This window comes from Ptychodera flava, chromosome 7, assembly GCF_041260155.1.
Source record: "Ptychodera flava strain L36383 chromosome 7, AS_Pfla_20210202, whole genome shotgun sequence".
In the NCBI taxonomy this organism is placed as follows: Eukaryota; Metazoa; Hemichordata; class Enteropneusta; family Ptychoderidae; genus Ptychodera; species Ptychodera flava.
This window is the reverse complement of record NC_091934.1, coordinates 46,441,342-46,467,050: the sequence shown is the minus strand read 5'-3', so window position 1 is coordinate 46,467,050 and position 25,709 is coordinate 46,441,342. Positions and strand designations below refer to the sequence as shown.

The 25,709-nt window shown below is 36.6% G+C and overlaps 1 protein-coding gene across 6 annotated transcripts in view; it reads left to right on the top strand.

Annotated features, from left to right (window-relative positions):
- LOC139137702 (chromodomain-helicase-DNA-binding protein 4-like) overlaps positions 1-25,709 on the top strand; it is a 72,989-nt gene that overhangs the window by 46,813 nt on the left and 467 nt on the right. For 4 of the 6 annotated variants that reach the window (XM_070705938.1, XM_070705934.1, XM_070705937.1 and 1 more), the window contains 12 exons: positions 2,360-2,535; positions 5,667-5,800; positions 7,518-7,662; positions 8,158-8,980; positions 9,566-9,767; positions 10,586-10,718; positions 12,174-12,369; positions 12,812-12,975; positions 13,379-13,559; positions 14,143-14,340; positions 16,766-16,849; positions 22,283-25,709. The exon at positions 22,283-25,709 is cut by the window's right edge and continues 467 nt beyond it. In XM_070705938.1, the coding sequence (XP_070562039.1) occupies positions 2,360-2,535; positions 5,667-5,800; positions 7,518-7,662; positions 8,158-8,980; positions 9,566-9,767; positions 10,586-10,718; positions 12,174-12,369; positions 12,812-12,975; positions 13,379-13,559; positions 14,143-14,340; positions 16,766-16,849; positions 22,283-22,350 (2,504 nt within the window). In that variant the 3' untranslated portion in view covers positions 22,351-25,709. Of the gene's footprint in view, positions 1-2,359; positions 2,536-5,666; positions 5,801-7,517; positions 7,663-8,157; positions 8,981-9,565; positions 9,768-10,585; positions 10,719-12,173; positions 12,370-12,811; positions 12,976-13,378; positions 13,560-14,142; positions 14,341-16,765; positions 16,850-18,246; positions 18,303-22,282 lie in introns of all 6 variants that reach the window. The other 2 variants (XM_070705935.1, XM_070705936.1) reach the window with 2 other exon arrangements.

Genomic DNA, 25,709 nt, shown 5'->3' with positions numbered 1-25,709 from the left:
CAAAGGTCAATTACAATGATGCCCACCAAGACAGTGATGTTGTACACAATGTAACAATTATCAAAGATGAGTGCATGTATCATCACCTACAGTGGCTCAGAAGGTCAAAGGTCAAGTACTTCAGTATGTATTTAGGACAACTCTGACTATGGCCGTCAGTGACCTGTACTCATAACTCTGTTTGTTCAACTCATTGAGGGACCAGTCACTGACAAAAGCCCAAACTTGTCTGTATATGTATAAATTATCTGTAAATTCAGATATATTTTTCAAATATTGATGGAATATGTGGAATTGTAACAACAATGCTTCTTTGTGTAAATTTGTATTGAAACATACTGGCAAGGAATTGTCCTTTTTGCGTAATTATTGGCAGTTCTTTTTCTGAATTTCAAAAAAAAATTATCTTGGTCAGTAGTAAAATCAATTATTGTGTAATGATTTACAATTTCTAGCATACAGTATCTCAAAAGATAAAAGAGTAATGCATCTTGTAGTACACACCCCATAGAGTATTGTCAAGTGTTATAATGCATGTTAATGATATTTTACTCATAGAAACATAGAGTAGCACAGTAATGTATACTTCCTTGTATTGTAAAAATGTCACTGTTCCTGGCAGTGAATACCAAAGGAGACATCTTTTAACCTCCTAACCAACGATTCCAAAAAGTTACAGTTTTCAGCCCCTGTATGAACATTCTGTCTGAGCAGTGAAAATACAGACATGGGAAACAAGATGATATTGATTGGAAAAAGGAAAGAAAAGGAAGGACAGGGTAATCCTCTTTCTACCAGGCTCCATAGACAAACCATAGAAATAAATACCACTTGGGAGAAAGAGGGTTAAGTTTTCTATCTTTGAACTGTACGTGTAACCCTTTCATCATAATGGTTTGGCCCAGACAGTTGTTTTTGATGACGATCAGTTGGGGATGGACAGGTTTAAGATGAAAGTGTGTGGTATCCATGGAACAAATAGTGACTGTAAATGTAAAAGATACCGGTAATTGTCTTTGTCTTGCATGATACTTTTAGATTCCCCAGTAGTTAAGAATAATTTGTATGCAGATCCAAATACCAGTGTTCTCAATTCCCCAGCAGTTAAGAATAATTTGTATGCAGATCCAAATACCAGTGTTCTCAACAGATGAACTAATACTAAACTGAAATATCACTGACATAGTTACTGAGACTGTGATATTCCAGTAGTGCCCCCAAAACTTACTCCGATTAGGGTCAGACAAACTGCCTAGATAATGTCATCACATCACCACCATTGTATTTGTAGCCAGCTTTCCAGTGACAGAACTCAAGTGGGTCTACTAGTCTTGATATCAGTACAAGCATCATGGTCATATAATTTGCAGATGACATTTCCCATCTATGTATGTAGACTATCAACAGCTGTGATATTTGATTTGCTTTCAACTCTTGTTATTTTGACATGTATCAATTATTACCAAACAAAAATGTATTCTTCCCCGTAGATCAGTTTTCAGATTTCATAGATACCATATTTATAAATCTAGAATTATATATGTAATATTTAAGACAGACTCATACTACTGTGATCACTCCAATAATTCAATCGAAAAAAATAATTATGATTGTTAACAATGGAGCTAAAAAAGAACCACGTTCTGATGGTTAGTCGAAAAATTAGAGTTATAATAAATTTGGGTGAAACTCACCCATTGACGTAATATTACCACACTGTACCTTTCAGGCATGGTACAGTACAAACCCTTGGGAATGCAAGTCATATTTTATCAAGATTTGAAACCATGAATACCCAGAAATGACCTTTATAATGCTTTCAAAATATCTTAAGGTAGCAGGTTCTGTGCTGACAATAAATGCCGGACGAATGATCACATTCAGATCAATGTCTGTTGTCTGGTAGTATAATTTTGACAACACAGTTGTGTATCATGTTTCAATCATTTTACAGAAAATGAATTTAAGGTAGTATGCACCTTGAAACCAAAAGACTAAAACTTTTTGCCCAAACTTTTCCAATGGAAAGTGTTAAAGCATTCTCGTTCAAAATTGAGTATAAAAATCAGGTCATCTAGCAAACTAACATTCCTGTGTTAGCTTTCGGGGTTAAAAATTTCTCAAAAATAAGATGGCTTCATTTACTTCCTGAGCTTCAAAGTGAGTTCACACAAATGATTGACCAGGAAAATATTTGAAAAATTTGAGATTCCAAGGATCTGTCCTGGCCCCGAGGTGCATTTTACCTTAAGTACAACTCCTAATTTAAACATGGAATTGAGAACACTGGTATTGGCTGTGGTCAATTCTTTTCCCAGTTATTTTGATTTCTTTGATTTTCTACCTTCTTTTTGCACAGCCTGGCAAGATAATTTGAGTGACTATCAGAGTGACTTTTCAGCACACACCGATGAGGAAGAAGACGATGAGGACTTTGAAGAGAAAACGGAAACTCGCAGGGGAAGGCGACCTGCGTCAGAGAAGGACAGAGAACGATTGCCTCCATTGTTGGCAAGAGTTGGTGGTAACATTGAGGTAAGCTGTTGAACTCACAAAGTCACACAAAGTCCTTCAGTTGTCACTGGTTGGAAAATTAATCCAAATGAATAGTAAAACTAGCATTTTCCTATTTCTAGCTGTGACTGTTCTGTCATTATTACAATATGTGATCTGTGTAGCATGTGATATTTTCATATACAGTACATGACAATGATTTTATTGTTGAGAATGTACTTTTGATGTTGTAAATCATACTACCACATCCAAGTGTGTTTTCTGAATGACGGTATTTCTGAGCTTGAGTCAATTTCAGAATATCTCTGCATTTCTCTACACCCAGCCCTACATACATGTCAGTACTTCCAATATGTGAATTTGCTTCTGTCAAAGTAAGCCTTCTTGACTCAGTTGAGAATCAAGAGGCACATTTCTGCAGTCTGTCCCAAATGGTAAATGTGAGTTCCTGAACTCATTTATTTGGTATTATAGCCATCTTGCTCTGGTATTGATAAGAAAAGTTGTGTGAAAGTTTTCTCTGTTGCAAATGAAAAAAACTAGCAATGACAAAACTTATTTTCTACCAAACTTACTCATACAAGGTTTGAATTCTGGTTTGAACGCAACTTTATTCAGGAATACAGTAAAGTTTCAGCCCATATAACTGTGTGTAGTATTGTCAGTAGCATAGCAGTGTGGAAATTCATCCACACTCTGCAGTGTCTACAGACATAGAGTAAACTCAACAAGAAACCTGCCATATTTAGAGTATGCAATTACAAGTTCATTGTTTGCTAAAGGGTGGCAGGACAAACTTTAATGGCTCCTTTGTTCATTACTTTCTCTCACGCATTCAGGAAAAATAGCTCAAATGTGTACTTGTGTTGTATCAAAAATCTGTGTAATTTTTTGGGGGGAGGGGGGAGTTATAAGGGGAGTCCTCACAGCTGTCAAAAAGTATATAACCCTCTTTCTCTTAGATGGGAATTAGCTGTAAGCTACCATGAACTTACCAAGCAGTATCTACATCTAGTTAAACTGAACATTAATTGTCCAGGCACCAGTTACTCTTATATCCCAAGTCCTTTTTAGTAGTAACCCAATACTATAAAATGCTATCAAACACAGTAAACAATGCAGGAGGCAACTACTTTGCTTTACTATGTCAAGCATACCAACTGGGCAACCCTGACAAGTTGCTACCAAGTCAGACTTGGTAACTTACTGTGTTTGCGCTGGGTTTGGAAAGCTGTTAGCCACTGTGGCAAATAGTTTCAAATTTATATTAGCCACAGACAAATTTTATTAGCCACACATTTTTACGAAAACAAAGCTTTCTATAATAGTATAATGCTATAATCTCCAGTGTCGGTTGCATGCACAAGAATAAACTATCAACACATCAACCTTGTTTCCAATTGTCTTCATTTTAACACTGGAAATTGCATGATTCTGGACTGCGATGTAAATCGACAGCAACACGGAACGTTGAGACTGCGATTTAAATGAACTGCAACACGGAAGGTTGGGCCTGCGATGCAAATCAACAGCATGAAAGCAACACTGAACGTTCGGACTGCGATTAAAATAGAAGTTTGGTTACACTTACATGTTACATTCCATCAGTACGCGTAGCGTCTTTGTCACGTTATAACAAGACGTCGCATACATGTGGCACAGACGTTCGGAACATCATCAAACGACACTTCTACACGTAGTCATAATTACATGTAGTAATTTTTAGATTTTCTTGATGATTTCCGGGAATTTAGACAGGAAATCTTGTTAAGTATCATTGTAAATTAGCAAACATCTTTGATATCAGAAAATTCCATAGAGTTCACTGGTACAAGACGTACGTGTTATGATTTCCAGACATAAATGAAATGTTGTTGTCTAATTCAACCTTTTATCTGAAGCTGTCACAAAGATTTCCTTAAACCACATATAAAATAACTGTATTACAGAAAGTCAGTAAATTTAATGCGAGGATACAACAAGCTGGAATAGTCCTTGGTTAGAGAAATTAATTGTTTCTTAAAACTTAGACGAATTTCGTATGTTTCTGAAAAAAAACAATGCTGCAAAATCATCAGGAACGTGCAACTAAACCAAAATCTTCACAACTGAGCACGGATACGCGTACGCCACTGTGTGCCTTCAGTCTGAGAAGTTCAGACGTACACGTAGGATTAGGTTTAACTAAACCTCTCTAATGAACAACAACACGGAACGTCGAGACCGCGATGCAAATTGACAGCAACACGGAACGCGTCGTTGGGATGGCGATTTAAATGAACATCAATACGGGACCATGAGGACCGCGATGCAAATCGACCACCATTAAAATAAGACCGCGATTAAAATGAGCAACACGGAACGTCTAGACCGCGATGCAAATAAATTTCAACACCGAACGTTGTGACCGCGATTAAAATGCGTATGTCTGCTGTAGCAAAAGTTTCAATTCTCGCGAGTGTTCGCTTTGTTTGCTGTACACTAGACAAAATGACGTCAAATTTATCGCGAGACTAGGGGCTCGATTGCGTCTGTCTAAATTTTCAATTCTCGCGATAGTCATTTACATGCATGCTGTACACTATACAAATTGACGTCAAATCTCTCGCGAGACTTGGCTCAATTGCTATTGCGTAAGTCGGAGAGAACAATACGGAAGTAGATATAGTTTTTTCGCGAATCGCCGAAAGAGAAGCGCAGATCAACAAAAGACTAAAAAACCCACGTTTTTCTTATTTTGCCATATTTATTAAACAAAAATCACTTTCGCTACTGTGGCGAATTAGGATCGATTTTTTTTCGCCACTTCTGATTTCAGTTTGCATTTGCGAACGTGGCGAATGGGCAGCACGAACACAGACTTATAGTAGACTGTCATTGGAAGAAAGAAGTATAATTAAACAAAGTACATACTAAAAATGTACTCTTAAGATCCAATTTACAGTCGTGCATTGTCCAGTAAGAAGTTATTTTTTGTGTTTGTTGGGTTACTTTTAGTAAACATAATGCTAATCCACCACAGAAATGTCACTCAGACCTGAAAACAATTGAAGACATCAGAGATTTCATTATTTCCAGTAGGAAATCAGGTACAGCTGAAGCAGTATCCACAGAGCTTTCCTTCTCATAACATTGTACTTTATGTATTTCAGGTACTTGGGTTCAACGCTCGTCAACGCAAGGCATTCCTGAATGCCATAATGAGATGGGGTATGCCACCACAGGATCCCTACAACTCACAGTGGTTAGTCAGAGATCTCAGAGGAAAACCAGAAAAACATTTCAAGTAAGTTTCCACACATAACTCTTCAACTATCACCAAGTAATGTGTGCAGAAGTCATTGATCAGAATATAACTAATTATTTTGAAGATAAGCTAGCCACTATCAGCACTTGATATGTCCTCTTGTCAACAATAACAATGTGCACACTGTCAACCCTCCAAGTGCTACCATTTACAGAGAATGCCACATTAACCCGTCAAGCTATTTAGCAAAATGCCTTGTAAAACAGAGAGTCATTTGGCCAGATAACAAGTAAATTGGCGGTCAACTTCAGTGGTCTGGTACAGCGATTGTAATACAATAGTCAGCAGGAAGCCCAACTCTTGCCAAAAAATTGATACTGATACTACAGGCTGCGTAACATCGCACAGTGGTACAAACCATTTCTCTCATGGTGTATCTTAGAAAATAAACTGAATCGAATGAAGAATAATTCATGATTGACAGCGATTGAGATTACTCGCTGATTTTAGTGTTTGCAATTGCTGTACCCAACCAGTGAAGTTGATCGCCAATTTATTTGTTATCATGGACCTGGTAATATATTACCTTGAATGGAAACGATTATTGGACCAGTTTAATGTCATATTATCTGGCCAAATGACTCCCTGTCTCACTAGGCATTTTGCTAAATGGCTTGACGGGTTAATGTGGTGTTCTCTGTAATACAGCATACACACTGCAACTACCAACCTTTCATTTTGAAAAGGACAAAAAAAGTAAAATTCCAGTAGTTTTACATTTTTCATGTACCCATCAGTAAAGAAATGGAAAACATAAAGTCTGTGACCAATGACCACAGGTTGTCTTATTAAAAATAGGCACAGAACCCTTGTTTTTGTTAGCCACAATAGATGATGTCCATAGAAGCTATTAAAATGGGTATGTGTGCTGCATCTGTTGTCGTCAGTCAGTCTGTGTGTGTGTATGTGTGTGTGTGTGCATATTTGTGTGTATGTATATATGTATATATGTATGAGGATGTCCTTCCAGTCAAATATCTTGAAACTTTATATAAGGTGTGGATACCGCTATATTTTCCAATAATATGCAAATGAGCTCAAAATTCACATATTTGGGGAAAATCTTTCTTCATGACCGCTGATCAGGCAGCTGTAATAGTGTCATGTCTCAGATCACAGTGTAATAGTCATAACAATTTCTTGTCAACACAGCAACATTACTCAATCTGGATAATTATAGCAAATTCTTCTACTTCAAATTCATGACTGGTACTTGTGCTTATCTACCTATATGTACATGTGTGTTCCTCTGTCCACAGATAAGCATATCTTATCTGTTATGCATGATTACACATCTGTGTTTGTAGGGTTGTACGGCATGCCATGTGTGCAGGGGGTTTGCAAGTATAAGTATGTACTAAAACAATTCATCGGCCATAAGAAGATTGACAAGGACCTTAACATTTGCCAACTGTGTATGCCACCGAATTCTATAGTACTAGTAGCTACCATGCAGGCACAATTTTTTTAAAACTGACGCACTAAAAAGTTAATTAAAAAAATTCAAGCAAACTACAAGTAACTGTTTAAGACTTCAATTTTGAAAGTCTTCATTCTTGTGGACAACCTAAAAAATGTGGGAAATGAGTATTGGTTAGTTCATGTGCCAAATATCTCTTACTACACCAATGAGTTTACTCAGAATATGTTAGTAACCATTACAGAATGAGAAATGCCTCAAATTTTGTCATTTCAGGGCATATGTGTCTTTATTCATGCGTCATTTGTGTGAACCTGGTGCAGATGGTGCAGAAACCTTTGCAGATGGTGTACCAAGAGAAGGTCTGTCAAGACAGCATGTCCTGACCAGAATTGGAGTAATGAGTCTCATCAGAAAGAAGGTGAGATGTACTTGGTTTTGTGAGACTGTGTGCATTGACTTTGTATCCAATCTTTTTGTTGGAATACTGTAAGGTCAGATGTACTTGGTTTTGTGAGACTGTGTGTGCATTGACTTTGTATCCAATCTTTTTGTTGGAATACTGTAAGGTCAGATGTACCTGTTTTTTGTGGGACTGTCTGCATCGACTTTGCAGCCAATCTTTTTGTTGGAATACTGTACACATGTCATAATGGGGGACAAAATTTAAAAATCTTTCCAATCTTACTGCGTGTAATATTTGTTCCATTCCTGCAGAATGTTATTATCATCAAATTGAAAGGATTTCTTTTAATTTAAAGTTTGTCACGGTGAGAATTTAGATAATAATATCTGGAGCATAATTTCAAAATTCAGAATTATCATGCAAAATAAAAAAAGAACAGTGGGGACTGGCTGAGTCGTACTGATACTGATTGTGTATAAAGCATTGGGTATTCTTCTTGGTGTCTTGAAGGTACAAGAGTTTGAACCCATCAATGGAAAATGGAGTGTGCCAGAGTTGGAGTACATGGTAATTGCCAATCTGAAAACAGACTCCAGGCGTTCTTCAAGAACATCATCCCCACTGACTGTGCCAAAAGCCAGGGACTCGCCTCTCAGTATTGAGAGCAAACTCAAAGAAAGTGAAGCAAAGGCTAAAGCAGAGACTTCTAAAGAAAGCCCTCCTGAGGCTAAAGAGACAAAAGAAACTGACAAGGTTGCCAAGCAACCTGAAAAAGAGACAGTTGGAGAGAAGAGTGAGACAGAAGAGAAAAAAGAGGGTGAAAAATCTGAAGAGAAATCTGAAAAAGAGGGAATGAAAGAGGAGGAACAGACGGATGAAAAGAAAGAGGAAAAGATGGAGACAGAAGAAAACAAGGAAGAAGAGAAACCAAAAGAACCGGAAGAACCCAAAGAAAAGGATGCGGATGAAAAAGTTGAAGAAAAACCAGTGGAAGAAAAAGAGGATGCTAAAGATAAAGAGAAGGAAGAAAAAGAGGAAATACCAATGGAGACAGAATCCAAAGAACCAGAGAAGAAAGATGGAGAAGAACAAAAGGAGGAAAAACAAGAAGAGGAGAAAGAGAAAACGATGGAAGTTGATGACAAAGAGAAAGAGGAGAAGAAAGACTCCGAAGTCAAAGAAGATGAGAAGGGAGAGAAAAAAGAAACAGAAAGTGATGAGAAAAAGACAGAAGATGAAGAAAGCAAAGGAAAGGAGGAGAAAGAAGGTACAAGTGAATCAAAAGAGAAGGAAGTCAAAGAAGATAAAAAAGAAAAAGAAGAGAAAAAGGAAGGTAAGAATCCTTCAAGGGCAGTGCCGAGCTCTAATCGAATTTCTTGTGTAATATTGTGATAGAACAAATGGGCAGTGCTTAGCTCATATAGAACTTCTTGGGTAATATTGAACAAACGGTCAGTGCCAAGCTCATATAGAACTTCTTGTGTAGTATTATGACAGCCCAAATGGGTAGTGCCTGCCTAGCTCATATAGAATTTCTTGTATGATATTATGACAGACTGAATTTCTATCATATTGCCAGTAGCATATGTGATAACAAAAGTTATCTTGATATGTACATGTAGGACAAAAACGTAGGGCTACCCTTGTTGTTAAACAAAAATTATGTCCCAGTTCATTTTTATCAAAATCGTATGTATAGATTGTCCTTGACAATGCGTCATAGCATTGCATTTTTAAAAGCAATGCTCAATAGCTTCAACAGTGTATGTCATTTGAATAACCTTTACAGAGATGAAAGAGTTCCTATCAGGACTAGAACAGCAGACCTACAGCGCCATCACCCAACACAGTAAAGCGATATATTGACACCTCTGTGATATTTTCTAATGCTGTCTCTTATTGTGTGTCTTTTTGGCAGAAGTTAAAGTGGAGAAGGAAGTCAGAAAGGAGGAGAAGAAAGATGAGAAATTGAAATTCATGTTCAACATTGCAGACGGTGGTTTCACAGAACTTCACACACTCTGGCAGAATGAAGAGAGAGCTGCCAATCTGAACAAAGACAGAGCTACAGAAATCTGGCATAGGAAACATGACTACTGGTTGCTGTCCGGTATTGTCACGTATCCTTCTACAGGTCAAAAGACACACCAAACACAGAGGGACAAAATATATCAAAGGAATTCATTTTGCATCATCACTCTTTGATATGTAGCACTGTGAATCCCTCTCAGATATTTTAGATCTGATTTTCAGCCATTTGCCATGGCTGCACCAAAGTCCTTAGTATTAATACAGCACTTTGCATGGTGAAGGGTGAAGTTGCCATGACTATAAACATGTTATACAGCAAGGAATTCAAGTCTCCGTCTGTCAAACTTGAAACATGTCTCAGCATTATTGTTTTGTAGAAAAACAGACAGTAATAGCACACTTACACACGTACACACACTGACACGCATACACACGTACACACACTGACACGCATACACACGTACACACACTGACACGCATACACGCGTACACACACTGACACGCATACACGCGTACACACACTGACACACATACACAGTCTACAAGGAGAAGCTGAGGAACCTTTATATAATGTTTTAATTTCTATGATTTTGCTTTAACCAATAACAGGCAGTTGTTACTTATTGTTAGTATACCCTCTAACATTCGCGACCTAAAACTCTTCTCCTAGGTTAATTCTTATACCAACGCATGAAATGTCTAACTTTTTCTGGAGATAACAAGAACACAAGTCAGTGCCTCATCAAATTTTCTTTGAGGGTAATTACTTGTTGGGCAAACAAAGTTTTTTTTTATATTTTATATGCAGTAAGGTTCACCTGAGTCCTGACCATGGTGAATGATTAGCTCAGAATTCCACCTGGTTCTTTTCTGCCTGATTAGTCTTTTTTCACTTAACCAATACCAGTCATGGCTACGGCCGATGGCAGGACATCCAGAATGATCCAAGGTACACCATTGTCAATGAACCATTCAAAATGGACATGGGTAAAGGCAATTATCTGGAAATCAAAAACAAGTTCCTGGCAAGGCGATTCAAGGTTAGTGAATATATTCCACAGTTTGTTTATGGTGATTGTAACAGTGAAATATATTCCACAGTTTGGGTATGGTGATTGTAACAGTGAAATATATTTCACAGTTTGGGTATGGTGATTGTAACAGTGAAATATATTCCACAGTTTGGGTATGGTGATTGTAACAGTGAAATATATTCCACAGTTTGGGTATGGTGATTGTAACAGTGAAATATATTCCACAGTTTGGGTATGGTGATTGTAACAGTGAAATATATTCCACAGTTTGGGTATGGTGATTGTAACAGTGAAATATATTCCACAGTTTGGGTATGGTGATTGTAACAGTGAAATATATTCCACAGTTTGGGTATGGTGATTGTAACTTGCATAGATGTCAGGTACACTGTACTTGTAACTGGAATGCAGTCATAAGATGGAAATGAAGGTGTTAGCTGAGCAATGTACATCAAAAACCATATGAAAATCAATGAATCAATCAAATTATTTACAAAGTGCCAGTATCCTATGTATCCACAGTTCAGAGGCATTGAACAGAAATGAAGCAAATATTTCTGTCAGTAAATAATTAAGTTTTAAGATTTCTTCTAAAGCTAGTGGCTGAGGGCTTCTGTCTAAGTTCAAGAGGAAGTTTATTCCACAATCAATTTGCAGTGCATGAGAGTGCTCGTCCACCATATGATTCAGATTGTACCTTGGTTCCTTCCATGGACATTTTTAGCAGATGAACGCAGAGTCCTTGTAGTTTGCTTTTCCTGGATTAGGTCGGTTATGTAAGTAGTAAGTTGGTGCCAATCCGTTGAGTGCAATGTAGGTGGAGAAAAGCACTTTGAATCATATTGTGGACTACACTGGCAACCAATGAAGCTTTCTGAGAATAGGTGTGATATGTTCACGTTTCTTTGTACGGATGATGACTCTTACAGTGGTGTTCTTTGCATGTTGAAGAGGTTTGATGTGATATGAAAATGCATTGCCATAATCAAGTTTTGATGAAAGGACAGCTTTTAAAAGTTTTTGACAAGTGTCATTGTTGAGATAATTTCGGATATGTCTGATCCTGGGTGTAATACATGTGTAAACTGGCTTGTAGACATTCTTGAACGATCAAGCCATCAGACCTTGCTACACACTATCTTCAATCTGGATTGCATTTTCTGTAAGTCACCCACAGCTTATCTTGCAGTTCTTCAGGAAGCAGTAATAGATGAAGCAACTTCCATCAATATTCAGAGCGAGAGTCAATCATGGAAAGATTCCTGGATAATCGGCATTCTTTTGTTTGTTTCTTGGAATGTTGCTTCAGCAGGTCTGTTCTCACATGTACATACAGTCAGCATTTGTCAACATCAACAGGCAGGTCAAAGGTCATAGAGTTTCATTCACAAGTGATGCACATATAGGTCTCTGTATTTTACAGTTCCTGTTTTCTGAAACTTTCTGTTCTATTTTAAACAGCTTCTGGAACAAGCTCTGGTAATTGAGGAACAGCTGAGACGTGCAGCGTACTTAAACATGACCCAGGATCCAAACCATCCAGCAATGGCCCTCAACGCTAGATTTGCTGAAGTGGAATGCCTGGCAGAAAGTCACCAACATCTGTCCAAGGAATCTCTAGCCGGAAACAAACCAGCTAATGCTGTCCTTCAAAAAGGTCAGTGAACACATGCTTGCTTTCCTTTTCATAATATTCAATTTTAGACCAATTCTTTCTGCTTTATTTACATACTCAAACAATGCTTATCAATACTCTGTGCATAAAGAACTGCATTTATTGATAAAAATTGTTCATTGCACGGCTTACTGCCATTGTGTATTTTAGATCTTTTTCGGTTTTTTGGTTTATTTTTTATTATTGAACATGGTTTTTTGTTAAATTGTCCATTTATGTATGTATTTATTTTTGGTATTGTCAACAAATACTCTATCAGCATGGAGTCTAAATACTAGACTTACAAAGACACCAGAGGACGAATGTTTTCCTCTGCCTGTGTAACAGATAAAGATGGATAAGTTTTACCGAACAAGAAAGCTAATCTTTCTTTTTAAAACTATAAATAGTGAATGTTTGCAATTTCTGTTGTTTTTGTTTCCAGTATTAAACCAGCTAGAGGAGCTGCTAAGCGACATGAAATCAGACGTGGCCAGATTACCAGCCACGTTGTCAAGGATACCACCAGTGGCAGCCAGACTACAGATGTCAGAACGCAGTATTTTGAGTCGGCTGGCTGCAAACAGAGATAGCCAAACACCCCAGCAGGTAAACAACGGTCTTGAACCATCAAGTATATCATTATGTATTTTAAAAATTCATAAACTGATTACTGTGCTTACTTTACAGATCCTATTGAATTATTCAATTTGGAATGATCATTTCATAATAATAGAGGTACTGATGATTACTGTAATTCTGGGTAAATCAGGCTAGGTTTTGAGAGCACTGTTCATAAAAACTTAGAAATCTCTGCCCTGTGAGCCTCTCAACACACATTACTGTCGTGAAACCCAAAACATTATCATTGATAACATAACAGTAGGACCTACACTCAAGTCGTTCAATTTTTCTGGCAAATGTGCACAATGGGGACATTCAGGACAGACTCAGGCAGCAGCCACTCACACTCACTCACTCACACTCACTTTCTGTCAAATGTTCACTATAGGTACAACCAGGACAGGCTCAGGCAGCAGCGCAGGCTTTCTATGGAAGTCAGAACCCATATGCTGGATATAACAGTAACTTTGGTGGTAGTTTTGCAACCAGCTTTTCAGCGTACAGACCAACTAGTCAATTTGCAGGTGCACAGTATGCTGCTGGTCTCCAAGCCTCATCCTATCCACAAGGTCAGTGACAGATTCACTCAAATTTTACTTCTTTTAAATCTGTCTTTCTGTTTGTCCTCTTTTCATTTATCACAAGCTCATTTGCATATTTAATTACTTTCTGTAATTAGGCGAGACATCAATATTCAGTGAATGGACCTGTGCTATTGATTGATCATACCTAGTGTTAGTTTTAGTAAAGATTTTATAAGCAAGACATTCTGATTAATAGTTCATTTGCATATTTAATGAAATTATGTAATGAGACCATATATCAAAACTGAATGTACCGCATCTGATTGGACTTCTTGGGTACATTCATTACACTAGATATAGTTATGCTGAAAGTTTGATTAGCATGAAGTACTGATTAATAGCTTATTTGCATATTTAATGAAATTCTGTAATCAGGCTGTATGTCAAAAGTAGATCTATGTGATATAAATATAGGCACTAATTACACACACGTGGAAGGCATAGACACAACAGAATTCATACAGAGTTTGTCCATTCTATAAATTCTAAAACAGAGACTGCTAGGAAACATTCCCCTGCAATATGAAGAAAGAGCTCATCAGTCAATAATTTTTTTATATTTTCACAGCGGCAGCAGTCCAACAGTTTGCCCAGGGAAGCATTCAGGTGCCTAGCTCTGGACCCAGACCAGGTCAGCAACACCTCAGTGTGAACCGGTCAGCAGCCGTGTCATCAGTGACACAACCTTCAGCCACACAGCCAACATCATCAAGTAACTATTATAGTACTATGCTTAGCAATGCATCCAGTGCAATCTCTAGCACAGGTAAGTCAGTTTCAGCATCAGTATCTCCTGCAGACCATCAACAGACTGTTTGACCTCTCAGGCTGCGCACTTCACTTAATGCTTGTAGCAGGGCAGCATTTCAAACAAATGCTGACACAACCTCATCATTTTGGCACCAAGCTTTGTGAGAATTTGCAGTGTAGGGTGTACCCTTTGGTAAAAATACTGTACAATGGTACAGAGAAAATAGATACTTAGGACAACTGACAGTCTGTTTCTCTTCTGAAGAGCTGATGACCAATATGTATTACATATGATATTGAATGTCAATTATCATGTTACATAGGACATTTGCTGTCAATCATCATGTTACATGGGACATTGGCTGTCAATCATCATGTTACATGGGACATTGGCTGTCAATCATCATGTTACATACGACATTGGCTGTCAATCATCATGTTACATGGGACATTGGCTGTCAATCATCATGTTACATGGGACATTGGCTGTCAATCATCATGTTACATGGGACATTGGCTGTCAATCATCATGTTACATGGGACATTGGCTGTCAATCATCATGTTACATGGGACATTGGCTGTCAATCATCATGTTACATAGGACATTGGCTGTCAATCATCATGTTACATGGGACATTGGCTGTCAATCATCATGTTACATGGGACATTGGCTGTCAATCATCATGTTACATGGGACATTGGCTGTCAATTATCATGTTACATGGGACATTGGCTGTCAATCATCATGTTACATAGGACATTGGCTGTCAATCATCATGTTACATGGACATTGGCTGTCAATCATCATGTTACATGGGACATTGGCTGTCAATCATCATGTTACATAGGACATTGGCTGTCAATCATCATGTTACATGGGACATTGGCTGTCAATCATCATGTTATATAGGACATTGGCTGTCAATCATCATGTTACATGGGACATTGGCTGTCAATCATCATGTTACATGGGACATTTGCTGTCAATTATCATGTTACATGGGACATTGGCTGTCAATTATCAAGTTACATGGGACATTGGCTGTCAATTATCATGTTCCATGGGACATTGGCTGTCAATCATCATGTTACATGGGACATTGGCTGTCAATCATCATGTTACATGGGACATTGGCTGTCAATCATCATGTTACATGGGACATTGGCTGTCAATCATCATGTTATATAGACATTGGCTGTCAATCATCATGTTACATGGGACATTGGCTGTCAATCATCATGTTACATGGGACATTGGCTGTCAATCATCATGTTACATGGGACATTGGCTGTCAATTATCATGTTACATGGGACATTGGCTGTCAATTATCATGTTACATGGGACATTGGCCGTCAATCATCATGTTACATGGGACATTGGCTGTCAATCATCATGTTACATGGGACATTGGCTGTCAATCATCATGTTACATGGGACATTGGCTGTCAATCATCATGTTATATAGGACATTGACTGTCAATCATCATGTTACTGGGACATTGGCTGTCAATCATCATGTTACATGGGACATTGGCTGTCAATCATCATGTTACATGGGACATTGGCTGTCAATTATCATGTTACATGGGACATTTGCTGTCAATTATCATGTTACATGGGACATTGGCTGTCAATTATCATGTTACATGGGACATTGGCTGTCAATTATCATGTTACATGGGACATTGGCTGTCAATCATCATGTTACATAGGACATTGGCTGTCAATTATCATGTTACATGGGACATTGGCTGTCAATTATCATGTTACATGGGACATTGGCTGTCAATCATCATGTTACATGGGACATTGGCTGTCAATCATCATGTTACATGGGACATTGGCTGTCAATCATCATGTTACATGGGACATTGGCTGTCAATTATCATGTTACATGGGACATTTGCTGTCAATTATCATGTTACATGGGACATTGGCTGTCAATTATCATGTTACATGGGACATTGGCTGTCAATTATCATGTTACATGGGACATTGGCTGTCAATCATCATGTTACATGGGACATTGGCTGTCAATCATCATGTTACATGGGACATTGGCTGTCAATCATCATGTTACATGGGACATTGGCTGTCAATCATCATGTTACATAGGACATTGGCTGTCAATTATCATGTTACATGGGACATTGGCTGTCAGTCATCTTGCTCTTACACATCTCTTGACCAATGTGCAAATGCTTCATCATGCTTTCCTCATGGACTTTTTAAAAATCAGTTTTTTTCCTGTAGCAGTTGTAAAAATTCAACAAAATGTCAATATTTACAGTTAAACATTTTTTTTTATATTTAAAGTACAGTTAAACATTTAATTTGAAGGCCAAAAACCAGTCAAAGTATTGTTGTGATTTCATTGTATTTGTCATATTTTCTTTCAACTTGTCAGATTTTGATATTTTCTATTTGTTCCTTGACAGTCAATACGTCTCAGCCGGTAAGCAAAGCGGCAAGTTCTGCCATGCAAAGCAGCAAGACAGAAAGTTCATCTCAGGACAAGTCTGGTATGTGTCTGCAAAAAATCAACCAAATCTTTCACTAATATACATCCTGTACAAAATTTGATACAGTCTGAGTTTGAAGATAAACACAAAAGGAATATTGGTGTTCATGTCGTACTTTAAAGGCAATCATTTGCATGTTGCCAAGCTTTTCATAAATTCATCATGTTGGGTTCATTGGAAAAACGATATCAAAAGGGATCAAAGCTTGGAAGCATGGCTAAGGAAGCTGTAGATTATATGTATCACATGTTGAGAACTGTCACAAGCATGCAGTATAATTAAAAAAGTAATATCAATTAATATTGTCATTTCTCAGTCTAGTCCTCTATCTATGAATTTTAGAGTTATGCGGCTTTGCAAATTTGTGCACCTTTCAGTGTTTCTTAAATAATAAACCAGCATGAAGTTAGAACTGCTTTTTATGTACTTTGTCTCTCTCAGTGTACTTTTTACAGCATGCAGATGAGTTCAAAAATAATTGCCAAATTACTTGCTGAAGTATAATTTTGTCCAAGAAATCTAGTGTCACACTGTGTTTATAAATTTTACTCTGACAATTTGGCTAATGAATGTTTTCATGTGCCAAAGCCAGTTACAAAATCAGTCTTAAAAAACTCTTCTCAACTACCAGTGCATGTTTCCTATTAACCTAGAAAACATGTAACAAACAACCCCATAGTCAATTTTTGTGACTTTACCTTAAACTTTGAAAGGAATAAGCCCTTAGGTCAATTCTACACTTGGCAAAATTGTAACATGCAACAACTACAAGCCCATTAGTCTGTATGCTGCATTACTGAACCTTGAAAAGGACGAGCCCATAGATCAACCCCAGAGTTGGTACAAATGTAACATAACAGCCAATTGGTCAGTTTCCTCAACTTGGCTTGAAAAGGACGAGCCCATAGGTCAACCCCAGAGTTGGTACAAATGTAACATAACAGCCAATTGGTCAGTTTCCTCAACTTGGCTTGAAAAGGACAAGCCCATTGGTCAACTGTGCGTTAAAACAGTTGACTGCTACTTATAGTACGTCTTAGATGTTTCAAACAGATACAGTATGGCTTCTTATGTCAAAGAGACACACGATCTAAGATTAAAGCTTTTTACACTGATGTTCTGTATCCTAATCACTCATAAAAAACAAAACCTAAGAACCTAGCCCGCCAGAGCAAAGCATTTAAAACAGTTAAAATGAACTTGTCCAACTCTTTGCATAAAATATAGCATGTGTATTTAGTTATCAGTCTGTGTGCATGTGTCTAGTATATGTGTTGTGTTGTCTATGTCTCATTGCTGTTTTCATTTTTGTTTGTGTATGTATTTTTTTGCTGTTATTTGCTTGTTTTTCCTGCATCGGTAGCCTTACTCTGTTTTCCTTCTTATGATGCCTGCAGAATGCCATTTCAGAAGAGACCTCAACACCAACTGATGATGTCAATCAATGCTCACGGTATTTAATGCAAATGATTGCCTTTAAAGTCTCTATCCCTCGTCGTCTACATTTCCTGGTTTTTCTCACTTCCCTATATTTGTTGTGGGTCTGCTTTCTTTTTCTTGTAGAGTTGTGTTGAGTTTCCAGCTTTTAATTGTGAGAACAGTTTGTGCTATAGCAATCGTAAGTGTTTCACTATTGCTTGTAACCACAAGCAGAATAACTTACATAATGTACAGCAATGAAAGAGAACCATGAAAATGCCTCGTTCCCTGTTAAAATGCTTCACTGATTTGTCATTCATACTGTGTGTAAGTTTGGACATTTGAAACACTGATGAAATGCCACTCATTACAAAAAATAGACCTACAAAAGCAACAAGCTTAATGCAGGGATGTGAAGCCTTTCAGTAGTGATTGTATTCCCAACATATCAAAAGATTAAAGTGTTTGGGTTAGATGCATAACTTTTAATTGTAAAGTTGTTCTCACATTTGAAGTGGAAACTTTGTACAAATAATAATGCAGTGGATCTCCTTGTGTGTTGCATGTGTTAACCCGTCTTACCTTTCCCCTTCCCAACCAATATCAATACCATGTTATAGAGTAAAATATTGTAAGTTGTCAGATATAGAGGCCATTCAACTCACAATAGAAGGGATGGAGAGTCTTAATGAGATGGACTGAGTAACACTTCCATGGAGAATATATGTGTTAAATATCAGTTGTTTTAAGGATGTTGCACTATAGATCATTCTATGCACCATTATGGGTTCCAACCTTAGTGACTTGTCTGTAATAATAATAATAATAATATTGGGGTCTGTTGAAAGGATTCAAAGTAAAAAGGTATTCTTTTAAATTTGCCATGCTTAGATACTCATGGTTAACTCCTGGTCCCTGTCATGATTTCTTCAATGTAAACCATTCATTCCATGACAGACAAAGAGTTTAACCTTTTGAGTGCTTAAGTCAATTTTTGTCGCCCTTATAAAATATAACCCAGTCAATTTGTTTAAGATTTTCCCCAAAATTTCGATCAAAAACTTGAGCCATTGAAAAGTGATGTCCATTTGGTCCAAAATTACCAAAAAATTACATAAAAATTCATAAAAATTGGTAAAATTGTGAACTAAAATTTTAGTTGGAAATTTAAAGCACTCAAAGGGTTACATTAGACTGTTGTTGGAGAGAGAGCTATTACTCTACTGCTTGCTACTCTTAATAACCATGAAATATATCTACTACTTCTGGCATAGTGTATCATAACATGTTGATTCTGAAAGTACAGAGCAAGGCAGATGCTCAGACAGTGTGGAGTATGCAATTTTAGTGAAACTATTATTTCTGTCCTAATGAAATGAATAACAATACTAAGTCACAACTTGGAAGGAAAGTACCTAATTCTACTCATATCAGTTCTGTCAAATTTCTACGTAGTGTTAACAGCAAATATTGTAAACAGAACAACAAGATTAGTTGTAGTTTCTGTCACGTTGTTAAAGGGCAAATAGCTTGAACATTTTATGGGGTTTTTTTTCACTACTTTTGATCTGAATGCCAACTACAGTGTCTTGTGCTATACCAAAAAGCATGTTGAGAAGCACATTGTTGAGCTCGTCAACTCTGCCAATACATGTATAGACTGTATTGTTATCATTGACAATTGAATTCTGTATTGAATAAGAATTTGAATGGTAAAACTAACATTGCATTTTACATGTATTAGATGTTGTGTTGGTAGGCTAAATAGTCTGTATGTAATGAATGTATGAATTTGAAATTGACATGCAATTTGAAATGGACATGCAATTTGAAATGGACATGCAAAACAAAAAGAGAAAAATCATCAAAAGTTACAGCTGTACTGCCCATTTAAGTATTGACCTCCAAATTTTTGGTTGCCTAATCACAACGTCAAGAAACCTCCGTTTATCTCAATGGTCATGTACAAACAAATATTTGATGAACTCATGTGAAAGCCTGATGTAAGTAACATATTTGCTGCAATAGAATCAAGTAACATTTATTCAAATGGAACACTTTAAGACAATAAGATATCATTTAATATGATTAATTAGTGAAGGATATAAATTACCTAAGACAACAGATGCCAACTTAGGCAATGAAGTTGTAACTGAATCAATAATTTGCAGCCATTGGTGGCGTATTATAGAAACAGTTTAACCCTTTGAACCCGGCTCGGACAGAAATGTTCCGATGACGTCATAGAGTACCAGGGGGTCAGGGTGCAAAGGGTTAAAGGATAAGTTGGTTTCAAGTTGTATAAAAGTGATCATAGACCATGGCAGGTGGAACAGCCAGTTTATTTCAGCATTTAGAAGGGCACCATTTTGTTTTATTAGCTACTATAGACTATAGTCTATAGAAGCTATTGGGATGGGTATCCGTCCGGCGTCCGGCGTCAGTCTGTATGTATGTATGTATGTATGTATGTATGTATGTATGTATGTATGTATGTATGTATGTATGTCCGTTTGTGAGGTGTCCGTCCACTCAAATATCTTGAGAACCGCAGTACTTACTGATTTGATATTTGTTGTGTAGATGAAAAATATGATTTTAAGAAACTACTTTTTTTAATTTTTTGATATTGTTGAAAATAGGCAAATTAATGCCAAAAAAGGTGTTTTTGGTAAAAAATCTTCTTCTTCATAACCGCTGGTCAGACAGCTTTGTTATTTGGTATACAGGTCCCTAGGGATAACCCAACTTAGATTTGTTCAAATTGTGATGAAATATGCAAATGTGTATTTTTTAGGAATTTTTTTGTCATTTTTGCAAAATTTGACTGACATTGTATGTAATTCTTGTACTGTATAAACCCTATCAATTCTTCTAGAAAAAAATAATTAATATGATTTTAAATAATTGAATTAATTAGGAAATCATCAAAGCCAAAATAATTTTAGTGTGGAATTGTCAGAAAGTTCAACTTTTTGTGACAGTTCATAGTGAAATGCTTACCATCTTGGAGGATTAAAACATGTAAAGGCAACTTTCCTGAATCCCAACTTTGATATATTCTGAACCACCATTTATGTTATCTAAAAGAAATTGCTCAAAATAGTTTGTCATGATAGGGTGGTGAAATAACTAGAGATAGAGAAAGTTCTAATTTCCATTTATGGTTGACTTGGTAAGGATAAAATAGGATTACTTTTTGAGGAAAAAATAGAGTGGTCAATTAAAAGAGTGGTCAAAGTGATAGGGTTTTTATGGTAAAGCTGGGCTGTAAGATTCCTTGTGTTATTTATAGCAATTATGCAATCTGTGTAAACAGTGCAATGAAAGTGTAACATGATTCCTTATAATGCTTTTGATGACCTTGAACTTCTTAAGTTACAAACATTTATTTGTCTCTTCAGTGTGCTTTCTCTGAGTACGTACAGTCTCAACTTATTCAACAGAACTTACTTACAATGTTAATTTGAAAGTTAAAATGTGCTTGGTTAAAAGGATGAAAATACTGATATTAAAAGATAGAACCAGCTCAAGATTCTTTATAACCTGACAGATATGCTGTTTTATTATGACGTAAATCTTGATTTAAGCAAGTCTTGTGTACTTTAATTAGAATGTAATTAACTCTCGTTTATTTGCTATTATAGACTACCGGTAATATAGTCTGATGAAATATGCAAATCTGTATTTTTACGGAATTTTTTTCCATTTTTGGTCAGGCCATCCTGAAATGAGCTATCAAAGATATCCACCTTCTTCATCAATACATGTGTCACAAAAGGTTATTCTCTACATAACACAGCAGAGCTCTGTCAACTGTTGAGTCGCTTGTTTTTTCAAAACCGCTGGCCAGACAGCTTTAATATTTGGTTTACAGGTCCTTAGGATGACCTTAGTGAGATAATTTCATACAGTCAGGAAATACTTTATTTTGTATCCATGTCTATAGTAGCTTCAGGGACTTTGGCCCTATGTTTATAATAATGTAACTTTGTGATTGTGTTTTTCACACAGGTAACCCCAATGCAGGTGAGGATAAGGCCAAAGCCAAGCCGACTGCTGTCATAACCATAGATGACTAGGCTGAGTAGTTCATAATCTGAAATCAGAGTATCAGGATTTTATCAAATTGAGATCTATTTCAACAAAATTTATTTGTTATGTTTTTTCAGTCTAAGTGTATGTTAATAAGTTTGTACCATGTATGGATAGTATTTATTGCATTTTAAAGACTTCTGCAAGGGTTTTTGTCATTGTTTTGAAAAAAAGGATACTTTAATCCCATGTGCTGTATGTTGATTAAGTTTCAAAATGAAGTTAAACTTACCTTTTTCATCCCGTTTCATTGTAAACAGGTCCAACTGAACCATTGTAAATAATGGGTGTGGACCATACCATCAAGGTGAAAGGGTGAAAAATTTAAATTCACTTAGTTTATCAACAGTCATGAATATTAGTACAGTGATGGTAACATCAACTGTTGCTGAAGTCCATGGTGTGACTAGGTAGCTATTCAGACTATCAAATGGCACAGAGTACAGCATATGTAAATTATAACAAAGAAAAGCATGTTCAAATTATTTCCAACACATTTCGGGCAGATCTCTTCCCTATGGAAGTTTCTTCCCATAAATTGTGATTGTGAAATACAAATGTTGAATTCATCAATACTTTTATTGATTGTGTAAGTTCATCAAAGAACAGGAGGTGAACAGAAGAAAGGCTTAACAATCTGGATGTGTCCCAAAGAGTGCTGAATATGCAAATGCTTCACCAAATATGGCAAAACATTAATACCCTACCAAATATGGCAAAATGCTAATACCCTACCAAATATGGCAAAATGCTAATACTTTACCAAATATGGCAAAATGCTAATACCCTACCAAATATGGCAAAATGCTAATACCCTACCAAATATGGCAAAATGCCAATACTTTACCAGATACGGCAAAACGCTAACAATGAGAAACAAAAACTATCCACTTGCTATTTTGCTAAGAAAAAGCATTTTAAAAGCATTAGAGATATAGTAAGATACTATGACCGGCTATGCCCATCAAAGATAGTTGAATAAGAAATGTTATTTTTTATCTTCAGATTTAGTTCATTCTATTTGCTATGGAAGGTCACTATTTAAGGTTCAATAAAGTGTTTGTACATAGTAATGTTCCTGTTTTTAGTGAGAGTTTATGGAGTGTGTCACTGACAGCACACCTTTATGCCTTTTATCAGTCAAACGGCTAATCAGAAACAGTATGGCATGTATATTGCCTAATGTTACATCAAATACATTGTGGAACTGGTAAAGTTGAACTGCTTTTACCTTTATGAAATTCGAAATGAGCACATGTCAAAGGTCATGAGTGAGTCTCCTTGGCACAATAATTGATATCTTAGTTATACCATGTTATAGAAGGTATAGCTTTTCTGCCAACAAAGACCTGAAATAGGGCCGTTCACAGTTTACGTCACTGTTCTCTTATTAATATGCAAAAATAAATATTTGTCCGCATTTTTAGATTACGCTTTTGAAAATTACGCATGCAAGAACGACGAAAATACATCTCAGTGGGCGACTGCTAGTGTAACAGTGAATACTAAAAAACATATTCACGAATCAGAGTACAAGCTGCAAAAACAGCCACGCATGCAACATTGATAAAATTTGTCCGCATTTCAAGCTGCGTGTCCGATGTCGCGCGCGTACAGCTATATTTAGTAACAAACCAGTAACCGTGAACAGACCTGAAATTCTGTAAAATTGCTGAGAATTCTAACATGGTGCAATTCTTTGAACAATATTCAAGAGGACAAATTGCTGATTTTGACACTTGTGACCTTTAAGTTGATAATAAACAGGTTTTCTTCATGACATACCAGACTCATAGAGAGAATTCCTCGATGGTGATAGTTTTGTTTTTCTCTCAAACCATTTAAATTGTTTTTGTTGTATGATGTCATTGCACTTTTGGTGGTTAGTGTCTTATCCAGTGGAAATATTCCTATTCTGTTGTTTATATGCCTATTTTTGTAAGTTTACATAGTTTACTATTTTTCAAAGTTAAGATGTACGCCTTCTTCACAATGGTAGATTTAGAGATAGTAGTGAAATGATATTACAAAACATTACAATAATCTATGTGGGTGATATAAGCTGTTTCATGATTAGCTTCTTGTTATGCATAATCTCTTTCATCCACCAATCAGGGTCTGTTTAACATTTTAATTACAATATTTATGAGAGGGAGATCTTTTTATGATCCTTAAAAGATTAAAAATGTGAGTTTCTGCATAAACACAACCTGTGCTAAAACTTCTAAAACGCATGCATGTCATCCAAAAGTCACTCTGCCCCTCCATCCCCACCCAATGTAGCATAGCCAGGCAATACCTTGATACTTTGGTATAAATTTGTAAGAAAGTGGTTGCAATATCATAGAAGTGTAGTCCTCTTTTTTCAAGACAGCTCTGTGATAAACTGTATTCCGAATAGTAATACTTGTAATTATTTTCTGAAACATTTTCCCCATTTTAATACTGAAGGTAGTATGAGCCTTGATAGTACGTCTTTTACTTTTGCTCAAACTTCCCTGAAATGAAACATTCAACTATTCTTGTACCAAATCAAGATTAAAAATCAGTTTGGTACTAGATATACAAATTACCTAACATTTATCGATATTTGAAATTCAAAATGGCTGCCATCCTTGTATTTACTCATGGGATTAGATTTTCAAAACACTGACACTGTGAAAATGTTTCTTACACTGAAAGCTTTAAAATGAGAGCCCCCAAAAGTGGTAGACAAGAACAAAATTGAAAAAAATTGGAACCCAACTATATCTGTTCCCAAGGCATTCTACCTTTACTAGCTACCCAGTGCAAACTTTACCATATTGCTTTTCTCCATGTACTCTACTATTGATGAATTATTGAACCACCCTGTCTTTTAGAGGGGGGATTTAGGCAAACTGTTTTGACTACATTGTCTTTGCTGGGTGACTAAGGGGCCATATGTTGTAAGGCGGAATCTGATTCAGAATTTACCTAATTTGTACCTTCCCTGACAACATCTGAGACAAATTGTACTGTTAAAAGTCATTTTTCTATATGCACTGTGTTTGTGTCAGGCCTCATAGCAAATGTCAGTGTTTATTCAATGTGTAAAGAACACAGTTGACAAGATTCAGGTAACATGGTAATATGATCAAGAAAGCTGTCTATCACATGTTACAATCTGTATTCATAACTTACAATACCACACATACATTGCTATCGACTGGTTACTTCAGTGATGCTTACAATGTCTATATTTGGTCAATAGATCATTTAGATGTAAAAAAAACAGTAATAACTACAAAGCTTGAATGTACACAGCTGACAAAGTCAGAAATTTTGTATGTACTGTTTCCTTTTTACATCTGCATTTACTGAAACC